General features: G+C 46.9%; 1 protein-coding gene across 1 annotated transcript; it reads left to right on the top strand.

Annotated features, from left to right (window-relative positions):
- Nucleotides 1–378: 378 nt before the first annotated feature.
- Nucleotides 379–17094, top strand: DLX3 (distal-less homeobox 3). Its single transcript, XM_033170834.1, has 3 exons — nucleotides 379–914; nucleotides 3925–4115; nucleotides 16649–17094. The coding sequence occupies exons 1-3, from the start codon at nucleotides 584–586 to the stop codon at nucleotides 17021–17023; spliced, it is 897 nt and encodes a 298-aa protein (XP_033026725.1). The 5' UTR covers nucleotides 379–583; the 3' UTR covers nucleotides 17024–17094.
- The last annotated feature ends 547 nt before the right edge of the window (nucleotides 17095–17641 follow it).

Here is a 17641-nt window from a genome sequence, read left to right as displayed (position 1 = left end):
GTTATATATATATATATATATATATATATATATATATATATGGGGGGTGGGTGGGTGCGTGCTCCCAAGAGGCATGTATATGTAAATATGTGTGTGTGTGTGTGTGCCTCTAAGGAGTTGCATTTGTTTTCTCCTCCGCTCCCTTAAAAAAATAATATTTTTATTTATTTTTTTGAAAAAAGTATGGAGAGATGGAAAGAAAGAAAAGGCAAAGAGAGAAGGGAGTGGGGGGGGGGGAAGAGTCTGTTTTGCCTGCAAGGCAATATTTCTGGAGCCAATCGGAATGCAGTATCCACCCTTCCCTGCTCCCTAATTAAAGGGTTTAAGCAAGCTGGCTGGGTTGGATTTCTTACACATTTTCCCTGGAGGAGGGCTGGAACAGCAGCAGCAGTAGCAGCAGCAACAGCTATTACAGCAGCAATGACTGAGTAAGCCTACTCAGGAGGAGGAGGAAGAAGAGGAGGAGATCTGCCCCAAACCCTACAAGCAAGCCTTGCACACTTTTTTTTTTTAGGGGGTGGGTGGGTTTTGGTTTCCTTTTGCCTAACTTGGTGGACCTTGCAACGGCGTGGACCTTCTCACCATGAGTGGATCTTTTGATAAGAAGATCACCAGTATTTTGACGGACATCTCCAGCTCCCTGAGTTGCCATGTGGCCACCAAGGACTCCCCTACGCTCCCCGAGTCGTCCATCACGGATCTGGGTTACTACAGTGCCCCACATAACCAGCACGAGTATTATCCCAGCCAAACGTACACCCAGCCGATGAACCATTATGCGTACCACCCCCAATTTAACCTCAATGGGATTGGGGGTGCTGGGACGTACTCCCCGAAATCTGATTACCCCTACAGCACTTCCTACAGGCCATATGGATCTTTCCGGGATCAGCCATTGCCCAGTCAAGAAACAGGTAAGGAGAATATTTATGTTCCCAGCGAGCAAAGTCAAGGGTATGAGAAACTGTGTGTGTGTGTGTGTTTGTGTGTGTTAGTGACACTATTGGGAATGGGGAGTTTTAGGGTTCAGGGAGGTTAAAACCTTCCTAGAAAGTGGAATCACTCCCCCCCCCCATTCTCTTGGAAGATATTCTTTCTTGTGGAAGAGGAGGAGGTTATACTTTGGTAATATCTTCTGAGAAAGGTATTACTACTGAACAGGAAAATTGGACACGGGGAACGTCTCCTTTGCTCTATCACACTAGACAACAAGTGGAGGGGTCCAGCAGCCCCACCGAATCAGAAACATGAACTTCTAGGATGAGGCTAAATCAGTGCCCTCAATCCACAAACATCCACTTCAGGGCTTGCTGCTCTTAAGACGTTTCTGCATCTCTCGAACCAGATTGCTCGTCCCGTCCGTAAAGTTATCCTGCAATATTGAAAGACTGAAATGGAGGTTCCGGTTCTTTGATGCCATTCGGAAGCACAACCCAGGCCACTGGCAAGTTAGAGGCAGCAACAGCGTGGCCAAGGGGGCTACTGCCCTGTCCTTATTCCCTTGCCCTTTGCCACATTCAGACTCTGCCATAAAAGATGTAATATGAAGAATTCATTGCAGGCTTTTTTCTGGCTTGAAAAAGCAAAGCCAGTGATGGAGATCCCCCGGGTTATACAACTTTTTTTTTTCCCTGGTCAAAAGGGGATTAAGAGCGGCGGTGGACTATTTTCTCTCAGTTCGAGAAAGAGGGGAGAAAAATATCTGAAGGCGACATTTCCCTCCTAGATCTATTTCTTCAGTGTACTTAAAGTTTAGGAATACCCAACAGTATAACCCGTAACACAGTCTACATAAAAAAAAAAAAAAATATGAACTGGTTTGTGACTTTTGATTGCTGTTTGTTCTTATGTAAACTACAAGTGACTTTTACATCAATATCACAATAGCTTCTTTTGTTCAAGTGAGGGTTTGATATTTTTGTACATCCCCCTTCCCCCACCCCACCCCACCCCCCGGCTGATTCTGTGACTTTTCAAAGGCAAAATGAATATTCACCCCCTCCAACACTCACAGTTAAAAAATAAACACCACTGTTTTGTCCTGTGACCGCCTCTCCCAGGTTTCTACATATTTATTTTCTGTGAGTGTACAAACAGGTGTGCAGAATTTGCTGGGCTTCTGTCCTCTCCTCTCCAAAACTTTTCTATTTGAGATACTTTGCAACTTACGACTGGAAGAGGAGAGACATTTGATTTGGTATCACCGATTAAAGTGGAAAGATTAAAAAGCAAAAGATGCCAACAAGAAGGCAATAGGTTTCTTTTATTTAAAATGAAAAATATAAATAAATAAAAGCTTCATGGAAAATAGTAGTTCTTGCTTCCTCCAAGTACATGGGTTTAGGACGGAGGTGTGTAAAGGTGAGAAAAGTCTTTCTCTGTCAACAAAACTGAGCATGCCGATTTTCTAAGTGAAGCAGGCTAGAGATGCTGGCTGGCCGTTTGAGGCCTGATTCACGCCCTCACTCCCCACAAATATTTCAGGAAGGGAACATGGGGGCTGTGTGGTTCCGACTGTCCCCACGTAACCGGACAATGCTTCCTGCCAGGGAGGAAAAAATATATCCCTGGATACACGAGGGATCCAGTGAGACTGAGAAATGGAGACAGTTTTAGAAAGGCAAACTAGGAAGGACACAGAGGAGGAGGAGGAGGCAGGTTTGTGAGCCAGGAGGTTCGAAACAGAGCAGAGCTGGCTAGGCCAAAGTCCAGCCATGTTCAGCCCTAGAAATGCTAAAATCATCAGGTGAAAAAGTGAAGGAATTGAGACTAGAACAGAGGGAGAAAGGGAAATCTGAATGCAGAAACCCAGGCAGTGATCAAATAACCAGAGTCGAGCCGAGCAAAGGAAAAATTGAAAACGAGAAAAATACCGGGCAAGTGAAGAGAAAGAAAAGTGGTAAAACTACTGGAAGTTCGGTTATTTTCTGAAATCTTATCAGTGGAATCTCCTCCGCTTCCACTGAATAGGATAGTACAGACTCCCAGAAGACTGGGCAGGAGAAGGCTCTTTTTTCAATATTTGTGGGTAAAGTTGATTCTGTCTCATGACAATAAAGCAACACTTGGCTCGAAGCAACCTCTGCAGCCCAGACTCCAGAGAGGTGAATTGACTGGTTCAACCCAAGTGTACAATATGCCTTACCCAATGCCAGACCTGCTCAGAGTAAACCCATTGAAATGAATTGACAGGGCAAAATTGGAATGCACGATTCCTATGGGTCGACTTTGAGTAAAACTCAGGTTGGGTGCAACCCTATGTCTTTGCTTCCCATGGCATGTTCCGGATACCCCAAAATTAAACCAGACACCGTTCCCCTGATCTAGCCCTAAAAGATGGAGATTATGAAGCTTTGTTGACTGAGAAATGGGTCGGGTTGGGGAGAATGGATGATGGAAGTACTACGCCTATGGTGGCGTTATATGTATTAGGCAATGTAGGGTTGTGTGATGGGTCTTTGACACCTCAGGTTGGTTTTCTAATTTTCATGTTTTCTGCACCCCTGGGAACCAGTGGAGGGGAGTTAGATGTTTTCTTGGCGTGCAGAAGTCGGGCGGGTTCTTGGGGGCAAATTAAGAGTTTTGGGGAGCAGCCCAGCAAAATAAAATAGTCGCCAGAGAAGATCACAGTTTTCCTGCCATTCTCAAAGGGCTGGTCTTTGCCGTTCTAGAGAAATGCACACTGAGAACTGCAGCCAGACTTTCATTCATTCTCTTTCCCAGCAGAGACCGAGAACTTGGACCCTTCTGCGGAAAGGCAGCTTGCCGCTCCAAGCGTATAAAAAGCAACTCCTTTCCCGCAACTCCTTTCCCAGTTCCGATCCATGATCCAGCAACTCGCTGTGGTTTTATTTATTTCTGTGCTCTAATGTAGTTCTTCCTCTGCCTTCCACCCCCCCCCCCACCCTCTGCCCCTTTCTGCAGTCTCAGTGAAGGAAGAACCCGAGCCAGAAGTGCGGATGGTCAACGGGAAGCCCAAAAAGATCCGAAAGCCGCGCACGATTTACTCGAGTTACCAGCTGGCTGCCTTGCAGAGGAGATTCCAAAAGGCGCAGTACCTGGCGCTGCCAGAGAGGGCAGAGTTGGCCGCGCAGCTTGGACTGACCCAGACTCAGGTAGAAACATGCACACATTGGGGGGGGAAAGAACATCCTGGTCTGTTTAGCTTTCCGACTCTTGTTTAGGGAAACGTGAGCGTGAGAGGGACATGTGCGTGGAACTCCAGCAAAAAAATAAAAAAATCTCAGGGAGTTGCTGGATTTAGTGGCCCTAGAGGGTTGGGAGATCCCCAGCAGGAGTTTCACAGCTCTTGAATAAAATAGCTTAGGACAGTAAGAGAAAAATAGTTTCAGGTGTTTGGATGTTTTATCTTCCTTCTCGATTTCACAATTACTTTGAGAATCCATTACTACAAAAGTGGAGTCCTGCAGCTGAAAATCTGACGATACGTGTCAAATCCTTATGTGAAATTAAAGCCCCCCCCGCCACTGTATTTTCCTTCACACACACCCCTCCCCACTCCTCTAGGCACTGCATGCAGGTTTCCTCCCTATCTGCCACTTTGACCTCATTTTCCTCAGCCCCTCCAGTTCCTAGCCATTTGTGAGGTTGTGGTTTTTTGGGGGGGTAGGGGGTGTTGTTTTTTTAACCCACACAGCCAATATTTCACTTCTCTCTCTTGGCACTGCTGTGCGGAATGCCAGCATTCCACACGATGATCAGCCTTTTCAACCTCTGCAGTTAGAATGCTTGTGCGCATTCCGTGGCATCGCAGCAAAAAGTTTTGGGGTGGAGGTGATCGCAGAGAAGAGGGGTCTGGGTTTTTATGCCACTGCGCAAGGCGACATATGTTGGTGTCTCTTTGATGAGCGCAGTAGCTCTAATAACATAGGAATCGTGTGTTGGCATCGAATTTAGATGGTATTGACAGGTTTGGAGCAGTGGGCGGCAGCACGGAAGGGAAGGAGTCAAGTCTCCATCGCTCCTCTGCTGTTGCAGGCCTACTCATTCATCTCTAGCTGGGACTCAGTGATCCAGAGCGGAATGCTGACTACCCTGAGAGGCAGCGACAGGAAACATGTAGGTGTGGCGATGCAACTCCTGTGTTTTGGCAGAGTCCCTTTCTTCCTCCTGAGGCCAAGGGAGGCTCAGCTGAGAGGTGCTGATTGGTAACTCCGAGGAGGAAGTTGGCCAAGTTGGGAAAACAACTCCTTGGTAGCCTCTGGAGGAGGTGTGGGGAACTTGTGGCACTTCGGGTGTTGCTGGACTCACAACTCCCAGCAGCCCTAGCCAACACAACCAATGGGCAGGGATGATGAGGGCTTGTAGTTCCGAAACATCCGGAAAACCACAGGTCCCCCACACCGGCTGAACACAAGCAGCTGGTGGACCAACTAGCGACTGTATATCCGAGTTGACAGTTGCTGGGTGACAGAAGGCGCCATGTCCCAACTAGGATGGCTTGCATGTGTCTTTTGCGTACTGTTGTTTATAAGACACGGAATATTTGGCTCTCAAACAGCATACCCTCCAATATTTCTCTGGTGGAAATAGGGACATCTTATTCCATACCCTCCAACATTTCTCTGATGAAAATAGGGACACCTTATTCCAAACCCTCCAACATTTCTCTGGTGGAAATAGGGACACCTTATTCCATACCCTCCAACATTTCTCTGATGAAAATAGGGACGTTCTAAGGGGAAAGCGGAACATTCTGGGATCAAATCGGAAACCGGGATGGCTTTGGTAAATCCGGGACTGTCACTGGAAAATGGGGACATTTGGAGGGTCTGATCAGACACGTAAGGTGCCTCGTTGTTATAACCCATTTTACAGGATTGTGGGAGGAGGGAGCTAAGGTTAAGAAAGAGCAACTCCCACAAGGCTGATCCGAGTGTGACTGAGCTGAGGATGGATCCACCAGAATCTCAGCCCACCAAGCTACCTAGTAGTAGGCCATGTGAACAACTGGGCAAACTCTCCTTGGGTAACAAAAAAAAAAAAAAAATGGAAAGGAAGGAAGAGAGAAATGGTGGTGACATTATACTGCATCATCTGATTTCCTCCGTTTGAACTATGGCTTGTTGTTTGTTTGTTTGTTTGTTTGTTTGTTTTTACTGCCCCTCTGCATAATTCCTTGGTCCCTAGCAAAACATGCATTGTGGATCAGGCTTCACGGCTGCAGCCTTAGGCACCTCGCTTACTCCTGAGTAGACACAGTTAGGATTGCACGCTTAAACATTGGGAATCAGTCCCATCGAATCCAGCGGGACTTAACTTACACGAATAGGATCAGGCTGTGAATATTTCTCCTTTTCTTGGATTTTAGCCCATACGGTTTAAAGCACTGGGAAGGTGTGTGTGCCTGTATGTCATTTTTAGACTGCCGATAGTCATCTGTTTCCTTGGGCAAATGGTGGTTGCAGCTTCCAAAGGGAGGGGGGAGGGAGGACAAAAATAAAAAGACTTTTGAAAGATCTAAACCAGATGAAAAAAAGCCCAACGCTAACTGGTTTCAATCCTACACATGCTTACCTGGGAGGAAAGGGCATTTGAACTCGGCCCGGACTTCTTTCTTAGAATCATAGAATCATAGAGGTGGAAGAGACCACAAGGGCCATCCAGTCCAACCTCCTTGCCAAGCAGGAAACGCCACCAAAGCATTCCTGACAGATGGCTGTCAAGCCTCTGCTTAAAGACCTCCAAAGAAGGAGACTCCACCACACTCTTAGAAGATCTGTGTAGGTTTGCACTGTGTATGCCCCACTGAACAGAGGGAGACTTCCTTCAAAAGGATTTGTACTGTCAGTTGAAATCTCAGCTAATCGTCATCTGTGGAGGACCAAAGCAGCAGGGATCACATTTCCTGCAGTGTTAAGAGCAGCAGCAGTGTGTGTGTGTGTGTGCGCGCACCTTTTTCCCAAATCAAATAGGCCTACAGAAACTTTATGATACCTCTGTCTTTTGTTTTTGGCAGTGGAACAGGGATAGCATTTTGATCAGGACAATAGTGCGCTCGAAAGGCTCAACCTCCCGTGCTGTGCCATAATTCCAGTTCTAATCGGTGAAGGGCTCATTGCTTGCTATAAAGATTTCCTTTTAAATGTAGACAACCCTATTTCTGGTTCCCCAACTGACACCTGAGTTGCCCGTGCAGGGCTGTTCCCCCCCCCCCCCGTCCTCCTCCGATGCTTCTGGATGAGTTTGGCAAGTTTCCCGAGCAACGGAAGCTTCTCCGACTGCCTTTGCTTAAATGGGAAGTTTGGAGGCCAAAAAAAAGTCTCTGGGTGCTTCCAGAAGCTTGCTATTTTTGGGTGGGATTCAATCGCAAGTTACAAGCCGGTTCAGGTTGCACAATTATAATTGGCTGGGGAAGTCTTGCGCAACAAGCCGGCCCCCCTCCCTAAACTGGACTCTTTGCGATAAGCAATGGGAAATTGTGCTGCAAAGTGTGGGGTAACATTTGATTTGATTTGATGCATCTGACCTCCCAGCAAGCAAATCAGCATGAACCAGCAATAAAATAAATCTGCCTGTAAGACAGCTATGGCAAGTAGCGGGGTTAGGCCATCTGTCTCTTAGGCATGACAGGAGGCCCCTTCTTAGCCTTTACTGTGGCTTTTAAGGAGCCTGGATGGGTACAGTAATGGAGAGCTGGTAAGGATACTATGAGGTTAGACTTAAACAGCATTTCGGTTCCTTCTGATACAATGATGCAGTTTATAGCAGAGGCAGGAGTACTGTATAAAGCAAGATCGGCAAGTACTGTTTCACGACATTTGGGAGATGAAATCAGTGCAGGGACATGTTTGCCTAGATGTCACGGTTTAACTGTCCAAGTCTGGTTTATTGTTCGATTTTCCCCAGTATAAAACTCAACAGAAAGGTTTTAAGTTGAGCCAAGGCTCGCTGGAACCTATTGTCATTAGGACCAGGCTGCCTTTAAGCATGTGCAGAGTGCCTTCCTTTCACCACTTCCTTTCCCACTAGCGTCTGCTCATATACCTGGCAGGGGTTTTCGTGTCAGAGTTCCGGATTTAAACTCTGCCCGTGAAATTAAATTGCTGTCTGAAAATCAGAAACTGGCCTGGTGGCATTTGGCCGCATTGAAACCTAAATTAAAACCCCAAAGCTGGAAGATTGCCTAAACTTAGCTCTCTGGCCTTATCTGGTAGACATTCTATTGCAAGGAGAACTCAGTTGGTTATTCCTGTGAAACTTACCTGTACCCATGCAAATCTGCATGAGAAGGGTGTTTTGCTGTGTCCTTTAATTCCCCCTCTTCCAGTCGGTGTTCTCCTCCAACTACAGCCATCTCACTCTTCCCCCCTCCCCCGCTAAACCCATTGAGCTCAGTGGGTCTTACTTCTGAGTAGGCAATATAGCTGGGTGCCCAGATGTAAAAAAAAGGCGGGGGACAGGGCTCCCGCACCTTTAATTGTTGTGCAGAAGAGGAGATTTCAGCAGGTGTAGCTTGGTATGCAAAATCCAGCTGCTGAAATTCCTCCTTCATTTAAAAGGAGTCGCATCATGATGTATAGGGTTGTACTGTAAGTGTGTAGATAACCACAGACCTGCTTTCAGGTAAATGCTTAGGAGTGATCCTTCGTATTGTTTATAAGATGGACAGATTGCCTGCCCTTTAAAGCACATCGGGATAAAAAGTTTTACGTATTGCAAAGTTGTAGAACTACCCACAGAAGGCTCATATCATTGTTCGGCTCTTGCTCTCTCTCTCATATATATATATATATATTCTATAGCGAACTGCCTGGAAACTTTGCTAGTCCCTCTCCAGTAGGACGTCCGACGCCAGAAGCGATTTGACCCAATTACTGCAGCTGCAATTTGGGGAGGCAGAGGCATGAGGACATAACAGCAGTCATGCAACTTCCGCTGTTTACGCCGAGCTCTGGCTGGAAGGCGGCGGCTATCTAGGCAGGAGGAGCAGGGTGACTTGAAGAGTGGCTGACCTCTTATCTGGTGCAACCACAGAGATGGGTTTGGAGCAGTCCTTCTCATCTCCCGCGCCAATCGAGGCTCGGGGCCGGAATCTTTCCAACCCCAGGGTTCCGTTTTAGAACTTGTACAGTAAAGATCGGGCATAGGCAAACCCCGGCCCTCCGGATATTTTGGAACTACAATCCCCATCATCCCTAGCTAGCAGGACCAGTGGTCAGGGATGATGGGAATTATAGTCTCAAAACATCTGGAGGGCCGGAGTTTGCCTATGCCTGGTAAAAGATAAAGGCATGGCAATCATAGAGTTGTGCAGAGGCCTCATGGCCTATCTGATCCAGCTCCCTGCTCACTGGTGTATATCGCCTGTTCAGATCTAGAGCATCTCCACTGATGGTGTTTTGGCTTTCTAAAAAGCCTCTGCGAAAAGTTCTCCAGCAGAAGACCTGCACCAAACATTTGAAGCTTCCCCCAAAGAACCTCAGCGAGGTCCCCAGGATTCTTTTTTGGGGTGTGTATGTGTGTGCTTTGTTGAAGAGATTTGGTTGCTCAGAGTCTCACAGATGCTCTCACATGCAACTGGAGATTGTGCTCAGCTCACCTTCTTCCCAGCACAACCTGCTTCTCAAAGTTTTTCCTTGGGTGGTGATGGAAAGAACATGATGCAGCTACCCTTGAAAAGCATCCGCAAGACCAGTTTACCCATGCTTACAATTAGCTGTGCTAAAATATCTCGGCAAAAAGCAAAGATTCAAAGGATTCTTCATCACATAAAACCTTATGTGGGCAGGATCCCCCCCTCCCCGTCACACGTACAGATGGTTCCCTAGGACTGAAAGCAAGCTTTTATTTTGTGGGAGAGACGAGCTTGGCTGAGCTGAAATTGAATTTACTCGTGAATTTAAGCAGGTGAAGGTTTTTTTTGGTTTTTTTTAACGGGATCTAAAATCTTGAGGCTGAAAAATAATAGGGACATGGTGTTAATTCGCCCCCTTCAATAGGACAAACTTCCTTGAGGAAGAAGAATTGTGATTGGAACATCATGTATAATTAGAAATGTGGTATTAAAAAATATTAAAATTGTGAGAATAGTATAAAACAGAGGTGGTTCACCAGATGTTGTCGAGCTGCAACTCACATCATGCCAAAGCCCTGGTCAAGCCAGCTGGGTCTGATGGTGCTGGAGTCCAACAACATCTTCAGGGTAATAATTTCCCCCACCCTTGATTGATATACATTATATAAATTGGATGTGCGTTTGGCTTTATGGTGATTTAAAAAATTCTCTGTATGGTTTCTGACATAGTTGAGATTGCAGGAGGTTGGACAAGATGACTTGATTGTTTTTTTAATCTACACTGCTTAGAATTGCTAATGATTAAGCGGTACATAAAGGCCTTAAATAAGTAAATAAAAATATTCCCCCAACTCCACCCCCTTTTGAGTGCATTGCCAAGTTACAGCTGCTGTTCCACACCCTAGCCTTGACATTTTCATAGAATCCTAGAGTTGGAAGAGACCACAAGGGCCGTCCAGTCCAACCCCCTGCCAAGCAGGAAACACCACCAAAGCATTCCTGACAGATGGCTGTCAAGCCTCCGCTTAAAGACCTCCAAAGAAGGAGACTCCACCACACTCCTTGGCAGCAAATTCCACTGCCGAACAGCTCTCACTGTCAGGAAGTTCTTCCTAATGTTTAGGTGGAATCTTCTTTCTTGTAGTTTGAATCCATTGCCCTGTGTCCGCTTCTCTGGAGCAGCAGAAAACAACCTTTCACCCTCCTCTATATGACATCCTTTTATATATTTGAACATGGCTATCATATCACCCCTTAACCTTCTCTTCTCCAGGCTAAACATAGATCTCAAGATCTTAGTTCCTTCAAGATCTTTTTTTTTTTTATTAAAGAAAACCTTTGTTTTTAAATTCACGAGCATCAATGCCGAGTTCCTGCAAGTCTCCTCCAGCCGGCCATCTTGGTTCCCTCCTCTTCATCCCTCCCACCTTCGGACACAAAGCCTGGATGTTTGTTTCCTCCTCATTTAGACTATCCCTGTTAAGCAGGTCAGTCAGGGAGAAGAAGCGAAGATGGAACGCAAGGCTGGCCAAGCGCTTTGATGACAGCAAGGCTTCTCCCTCGCTCTGCTCCCTCTCTTTTAAAAAGGTCTGCCTTCTTAATTGCCTCGTTCTAAATAAGGCAGCAAGCTGGCGTGCTTCTGGGCTGCCTGATACCGCCAAGAACGATGCGGTGATGTGGCCACCTGAGAACGCTCACCCTTGCCCCCAGTAAAATGTTCTCAGGGCGCATGTTGTGGGTGGGTTGAGTCCATAGATGTCAACTTTCCCCTTTTCTTGTGAGGAATCCTATTCGGAATAAGGGAATTTCCCTTAAGAGGGGGGCAGGGAGTTGACAGCTATGCCCCTGGGTTGACACTGACACTGCCTCACGGTGGTCAGGAATGAATTTCCTCCCCGGGGTCACACATTGACTAGTGACCCCCTTCCCCCCCCCCTAATTTGGTGCAACGTAGCACTTGGCTCACTCCCCTGAGTCGCCTGGAGCTTTTTGCCGTTTAGCTCACTGGTGGCCATGTGATCATCGAGGCAGGAATTTCCCCCAAGGTCCTATTGGCTAGGCTGGTGTTTATTTGTCTCCTGCAGTAGAGCGCTTGGCTTGGCTCGCTTGCCTGAGTCATCTGAAACTCCTTGCTTAGAGCGTGCTTGTTGTTTGCCCAAGGGACACACTGGGTGGCCAGGTTGGGATGAGCTTGGAGGCTTATACAAGGTCCCTTGCCATTCCGTGATCGTAAAATATTCCACATCATTACTAAGGCTGCATATGCACTATACATTCAAGGCACACACACACACACACCCCCCGCAAGAATCCTTGGAACTGTAGTTAAAGGGGCTGATAAACTACAGTTCCCATTATTCTTTATGGCAGGCGTGCCCAAACTTTTTTTACAAAGAGGGCCAGATTTGATGAAGTGAACATGCGTGGGGGCCGACCGAAGTTGCTGAGCTATTTAGGATTGAAGTTGTTGAGCTTTTTTTAGGATATGACCCCAATAAATAAGGCCCCCAAGGCGGACTTTGGGCATGCCTGCTTTAGGGGGTTGGAAATGTGCTTTAGATATATGGTGTGTATTCAACCTAAGGCTGTGGCCCTCCAGTTGTTGCTGGACTAGCTCAGTTGGCTAGAGCGTGGTGCTGATAACGCCAAGGTTGCAGGTTCGATCCCTGTATGGGTCAGTTTTGTATACCTGAACCACAAGGGGTAGGACCAGATCAACCAATCAGTTTTATTGTTTGTAGCCAGTACAGTCAAACCTCGGTTTTCGATTGTCTCCGTTGCTGAACGTTTCGGCTCCCGGACGTCCAAAACCCAGGAGTAAGTGTTATGTTTTTCGGAAGCCAAATGTCCGACGCGGCAGGCAAGTGGGCTTCCGATTGGCTGTTCCGATTGCAAGAGCCAATCAGAAGCCGTGCCTCAGAAATCAAACGTCCTTCCAGAACGGATTACGTTAGACTTCCGAGGTACCACTGTACAATAGGATCACAAATCGCACAGCTGCAAAACAGAAAAACCTTGAACCAGATCAGCCTCAGGGTCCCTCAAGCTCTATGATTCTATAATCCTATAACTCCTATCATTTATTTATTTATATTTATTTATTTATTTATTTATTTATTTATATTTATTTATTTATTTAATTTCATGAAATTTATACACTGCTTCCTGGTAAAAAGCATCAAAGTGGTTTACAAAAAGGTAAAACAATAAAATTGAGGGCTGGAGACACAACCCTACTTTAAAGCATTCGAAAGTTAAAATACTAAAACAGATTAAAATTACCCCAGCTTTCTAAGCATCTGGGTAGACACGTCTAAACAAGAATGTCTTTAGCAGGCCCTGAAAAGATTACAGTGAAGGCAGCTGCTTAGTGTCAACAGGCAGGGAGTTCCAAAGTTCACCTTGCACATTCCAACAGGGATGCGAATTGGAGTCTATGGGCATCCAGGGGGCTGGAGGTCCGCCCTGTAATAGATATCTCGCCATATGAGCTCTGTAGCTGAAAGTCTAGGATCTGGCTTTTTTTTTTCTTCCCCAAAATGAATGCCATCCGTTCTTCTTGTTTTGCTCTAGATGTCACTAGGATTTATAGGTTGGGTGTTTCTGACCTCCTTACGAGGCTGAACAGTGTTTGTTGTCCAAAAGTCTTCAGAGGCTGGGAGAGGACCTGGTGGGGGGTGTGCTTGATCATTTTAGGAAGCTTTTCAGAGCTAAGATGCTCTGAAATGAAGAAGGTGCCATCGTCGATAGATTAACAGTGCTTCCAGACAGGAGGCTCGATTTTTCAAATGGGACACTGAGATGACAGGTTGTTGGCAACACCATTCTTCTTCTTCTTCTTCTTCTTCTTCTTCTTCTTCTTCTTCTTCTTCTTCTTCTTCTTCTTCTTCTTCTTCTTCTTCTTCTTCTAAAAACCTGAATGGATTTCCCCCAAAGAGCAAATATGGCCAAGTTGGCGGGGGTGGGGGTGGGGATACAGACTGGCATTTTGATGCTAATGGTGTTGAGTGGACCTTGCAAAAATAAAAAATTAAAACTTTCACAAACGAGGAGCACCCGTCCTAAACACAACTGTTCTGAACTGTTTTTAGTGGGACCTCTTCAAAGGCTCGATTTTTTTTTTTTAAACACACATACCCACACACCAGCCGCAATTGATTTTTCTTTGGACATGAGGGGGAGCTGTTTCTTTAATCTTGGTGGATTTTGGAAATGCCGCTTTGGATTTGGAAATCCAGCTGATCCTGTCACACAGCCACGCCATAAAGGATATGGCTCCCCCCACCCCCGCAAGAATTCTGGGGACTGTAGTTTACTTCGCACGGAGCTGTAGCACCCTTGGCAAACTACAGTTCCCAGGATTCCTTTAGGGGAAGCGGTGTATGTTGTGGACATGACCCTGGCGCTTTTCTTACTGCTTCTGCCTTGGCATCTCCTTTTCTGTCCTTCCTCCAAAAAGAGCGTAGCGATTTCTTTCTCACTTTGCTCCTTCCTTGTCAGTCCTGGACCACTAACAGTTCAGTCCTAGACATCTGCAGTCAGATGGAAGTCCCAAAGTTACTTCACACTGTATATAGGACTGCAGCCTACTTTGGAATACTGTTAAGGGGTCACGACGCGCAGTAGTGCCCTTGCTTCTCGTTCATTTCAGTGGAGCTTGCAGGGAGAACGTGCTGGTGGATGGGGCCCTTTGGCCTTCGGAAAGGGCCTTTTCCCATTGTGTGTGCTCCTTCATTACAGCCGGCTTGCACAGACTCTAATACGTAATTTCCCCTTGCCCTCTAATGCGAGCACACGCTGTGAGAACTTTGGCTGACTTCAGGTGACCTTGCAATCTATCCGTTCACGAATTAATTAATTGACAGGCAACAAAATACCAAAGGCTGCAATTTGGAAGACTGGAAGATGACTTTGCTCATAGGAACCCGTTGCCAGGTTTGCCGTGTCAGTCACCACCTTGGGGGAGAAATCCCTCCTCCCGCCCACAAATATGGCTATTTCCCAACCAGGCACAAAGGAGTCCTAATCTTTCCTCCTTCCTTGTTTTGACTCCCAGGAGTTTCTCTCCCTCTCTAGTCTTTCCTCCCTTGCTCTTCCTCCCCCACCTACCACCCACTTTCTTTCGCTGATGCTCGGCTCTTTCTCCAAAGTGGGGCGCGTGTGAAGTCATCACCGTAGCCCTCGGAGCGCTATCGGAAAGGCTCCAAGCCAGCTAGGCCGGCCTCCCTGCCCTGCCCTAGGTTTCGCCACCTCAGTCCTCCCAGCCCAAGAGGACTTGTAAAAAAAACGTTCCAAAAGAGCTCGTCACCAAGACTTTTTGAAAGATCGGTTGGGGGGGAGGGAAATGGGCGATAGTTTTGAAAAGACGGATAGACGTGGCACCTCTTCTAGGGAGTGTGACATGGGGGGGGGGAGCTTCGGGAAAATATATTTATTATTTCATTTTTCTCTTACCTTTGGTCCAAGGAGTCTAGACTACAGTTAAAGCAGGAATGGGAAGCCCGTGGCCTTGCAAAATGTTTTTAGATGCCAACTCCCATCGTCCTTGAACATTAACCATTCGAGTTGAGAATCCAACCACAATGGGATGATCACAGATCCCCCACCCCTACTTTGAAGAGGGGCATCCCCCCCCCCGCTTCATCTTAACTCCGTGACAATGTGTGGAATTTATGCATTCTACCTGCGTCTCAACCAGGCACTTCTGCCTGAGGATGGCTTCCTCTTCTTGGAAACAATTTATTTCTTTGAAAACAGAAGGAGGGGTGTACATTCTCAGATCTGGGAGTCCCATCACGATTCCAGAGATGTGTTTTGCTGTGCTAACTCAAAGCATGAACTGTACACAAGTTCAGAGGCGCAAATGTTGTTTCTCCACGTCTTCCCAGGCTGAGATTAGGCTGGAAAAGAAATGCGATGGCTGAAAGCTGACAAGCTTTGGCTCGGGTTAAATCCTGGTTCATAATGATGTAGCAACTCTGCAGAGCGCTGAAGTCCCAATTCTTCTGAGTTCCAGGCAGCAGTGGTCTCTGGGTGTGGGGGTCTCTGCCTGGTACAGTGTGGAGCTCCTTGAAGCGTTAGCAGTTTGTAGAGCTACAACCCAATTCCAAAATTCTATATTAAGTACACCAAATGGGTCTTTCCAGTCCTTCTTTCCCCTCTGACATCTATTCTGCACACCACTCAAAAAACTTCCCCTCAATTGATGGGAGCTTCCATGATCATCTCTAGAACTGCAGTTGGGAAAATAAGAGGCATGGGCCACCTCTTGCCTCCTGTGCATGAAATTGGGGCCATGGATTGGGGCCATGCCATTGAATGTGTATTTTAGATGCTGGCACATTGTCTTGGTTGAGAGCCACCTTCTCTTTGGCGTTCTAAGGTTGACGTGATCTAGGACAGTCACGTCCAACAGGTAGATCACGATCTACTGGTAGATCACTGGACGCCTGCGGTAGATCACTGACTCCCCCAAAGAAGCTCAACAAGTTTGTCTCCCCTAATAAAATCTCAACATTTTTGCCCCGAACCCCTAAAAAACTGGGCTTTCCTTCTCCCAAAAAATACCTCAACAAATTTAACTTGAACCCCCAAAACAGGGTTTTCCTCTCGAAGAAAAAAAGCTCAACAACTTTGACCTGAACCCCCCAAAACAGGGGGGTAGATCACTGCCAGTTTTTAACTCTGGGAGTAGATCGCAGTCTCTTGGGAGTTGGCCACCCCTATTCTAGGATAAGTGAGCACTCAACATAGGAAGATGCATTATAACAAAAGCAGACCACTGATCCATCTGCCGCAGTATTGCCCACACTGAATAGCAGCGTCTCTCCAGGGTTTCGGGAAAAGGTGTTTCCCAACCCAAACTTGAGAAATCAGGGATTGAACCTGAAACATGCAAAGCACCACATGGACCAAGAAGGAGTGGTAACATTCAGGAGTCCATGGTAGGGATGTCTTCCTTGGTGAGGAAAGACATGGGTTATTTCAGCTTTATTTCAACCCCATACCTTGATTTCAAAACACAGAGTGCCGCAGATGAAGCTCAGTCCTTCCACACAGCTGTGAAACCTTTTCTCTTTTTTTCATTCTCCATTCTCTCTTTATTCTCAGGTGAAAATCTGGTTCCAGAACCGAAGGTCTAAGTTCAAGAAGCTGTACAAGAACGGAGAGGTCCCCTTGGAACACAGCCCCAATAACAGTGACTCCATGGCTTGCAATTCTCCACCATCTCCCACCCTCTGGGACAGTAACACCCACAACAACAACAACAGCAGCAACAGCAACAACAACCCAGCCAGTCGGAGCCAGCTCCCGCAGCCACTCTCCTATAACTCCCCACCAAGCTACCTGGAGGAGCACAGCCCCTGGTACCATCATCAGAACCTGAGCGGGCCTCACTTACCACAGCAAGGACCTCCGCCCACTCCTGGCTCTATGCATCACCCATCTCCGGGGCCTCCTCCCAATCCTGGAGCGGTATATTAACCTCCTTTGCCTCCTCGATGAAACCAGTGGAGCAGGAAAAAAGGAATGAAGGAGAGAGAGAGAGAGAGAGAGAGAGAGGGGGGGGGGGGGGGGAGAGGGAGAGCAACAAGTCAAAACTCTTTGATGTGTTTTGTAGGACATGTACACATTCCATCCCATCTCAGGAACAACTGAGCTGCAGTAAAGGCTAAGACTTTTGAGAGACCATCTAAAAATAAGGGAAAGGGAAAGGCGGGCGGGCGGGCGGGCGGGCTTGAGGGAGGAAGAAAAGTTCATTGTCCATGTTGTATCTCAGCCAAATTGGTTTCACCCATCCTACGTGGCCAACCTCCTCAACTTCCTGCGTGGTTTATCTGTAGGCAGTTCTCCATCATCATCATCATCATCATCATCATCATCATCATCACCGCCAGCTTCAGTCAGAAGACATGTGCATGGAAGGCTCTCCGCTTGGCTGGAGAGAAGCCCAGCGTCACACACAGCACCGCCCCAGTTGCCCGAGAAGAAAGTATACAACTGGTTTTCTTTACCTTCCTCTTGTTTTGTTGATTCGGCGTTGTTTGCTCACTTTCCCAAGCAAAAGTGATTCAGAGAAGGATCTCCTTGGAGAGCTCTGAA

The sequence above is a fragment of the Lacerta agilis genome, chromosome 14 (genome assembly GCF_009819535.1).
Source record: "Lacerta agilis isolate rLacAgi1 chromosome 14, rLacAgi1.pri, whole genome shotgun sequence".
NCBI classification, from domain to species: domain Eukaryota; kingdom Metazoa; phylum Chordata; class Lepidosauria; order Squamata; family Lacertidae; genus Lacerta; species Lacerta agilis.
Note: the sequence above shows the minus strand (reverse complement) of the source record. Positions and strands in the feature narration are given on the sequence as shown.

Coding starts and splice junctions, on each gene's coding strand:
- DLX3 (XM_033170834.1), top strand. CDS start 584: ATGAGTGGATCTTTTGATAAGAAGATCACCAGTATTTTGACGGACATC. Junction 915..3,924: donor ATTGCCCAGTCAAGAAACAG/GTAAGGAGAATA, acceptor CCCTTTCTGCAG/TCTCAGTGAAGGAAGAACCC. Junction 4,116..16,648: donor TTGGACTGACCCAGACTCAG/GTAGAAACATGC, acceptor CTTTATTCTCAG/GTGAAAATCTGGTTCCAGAA.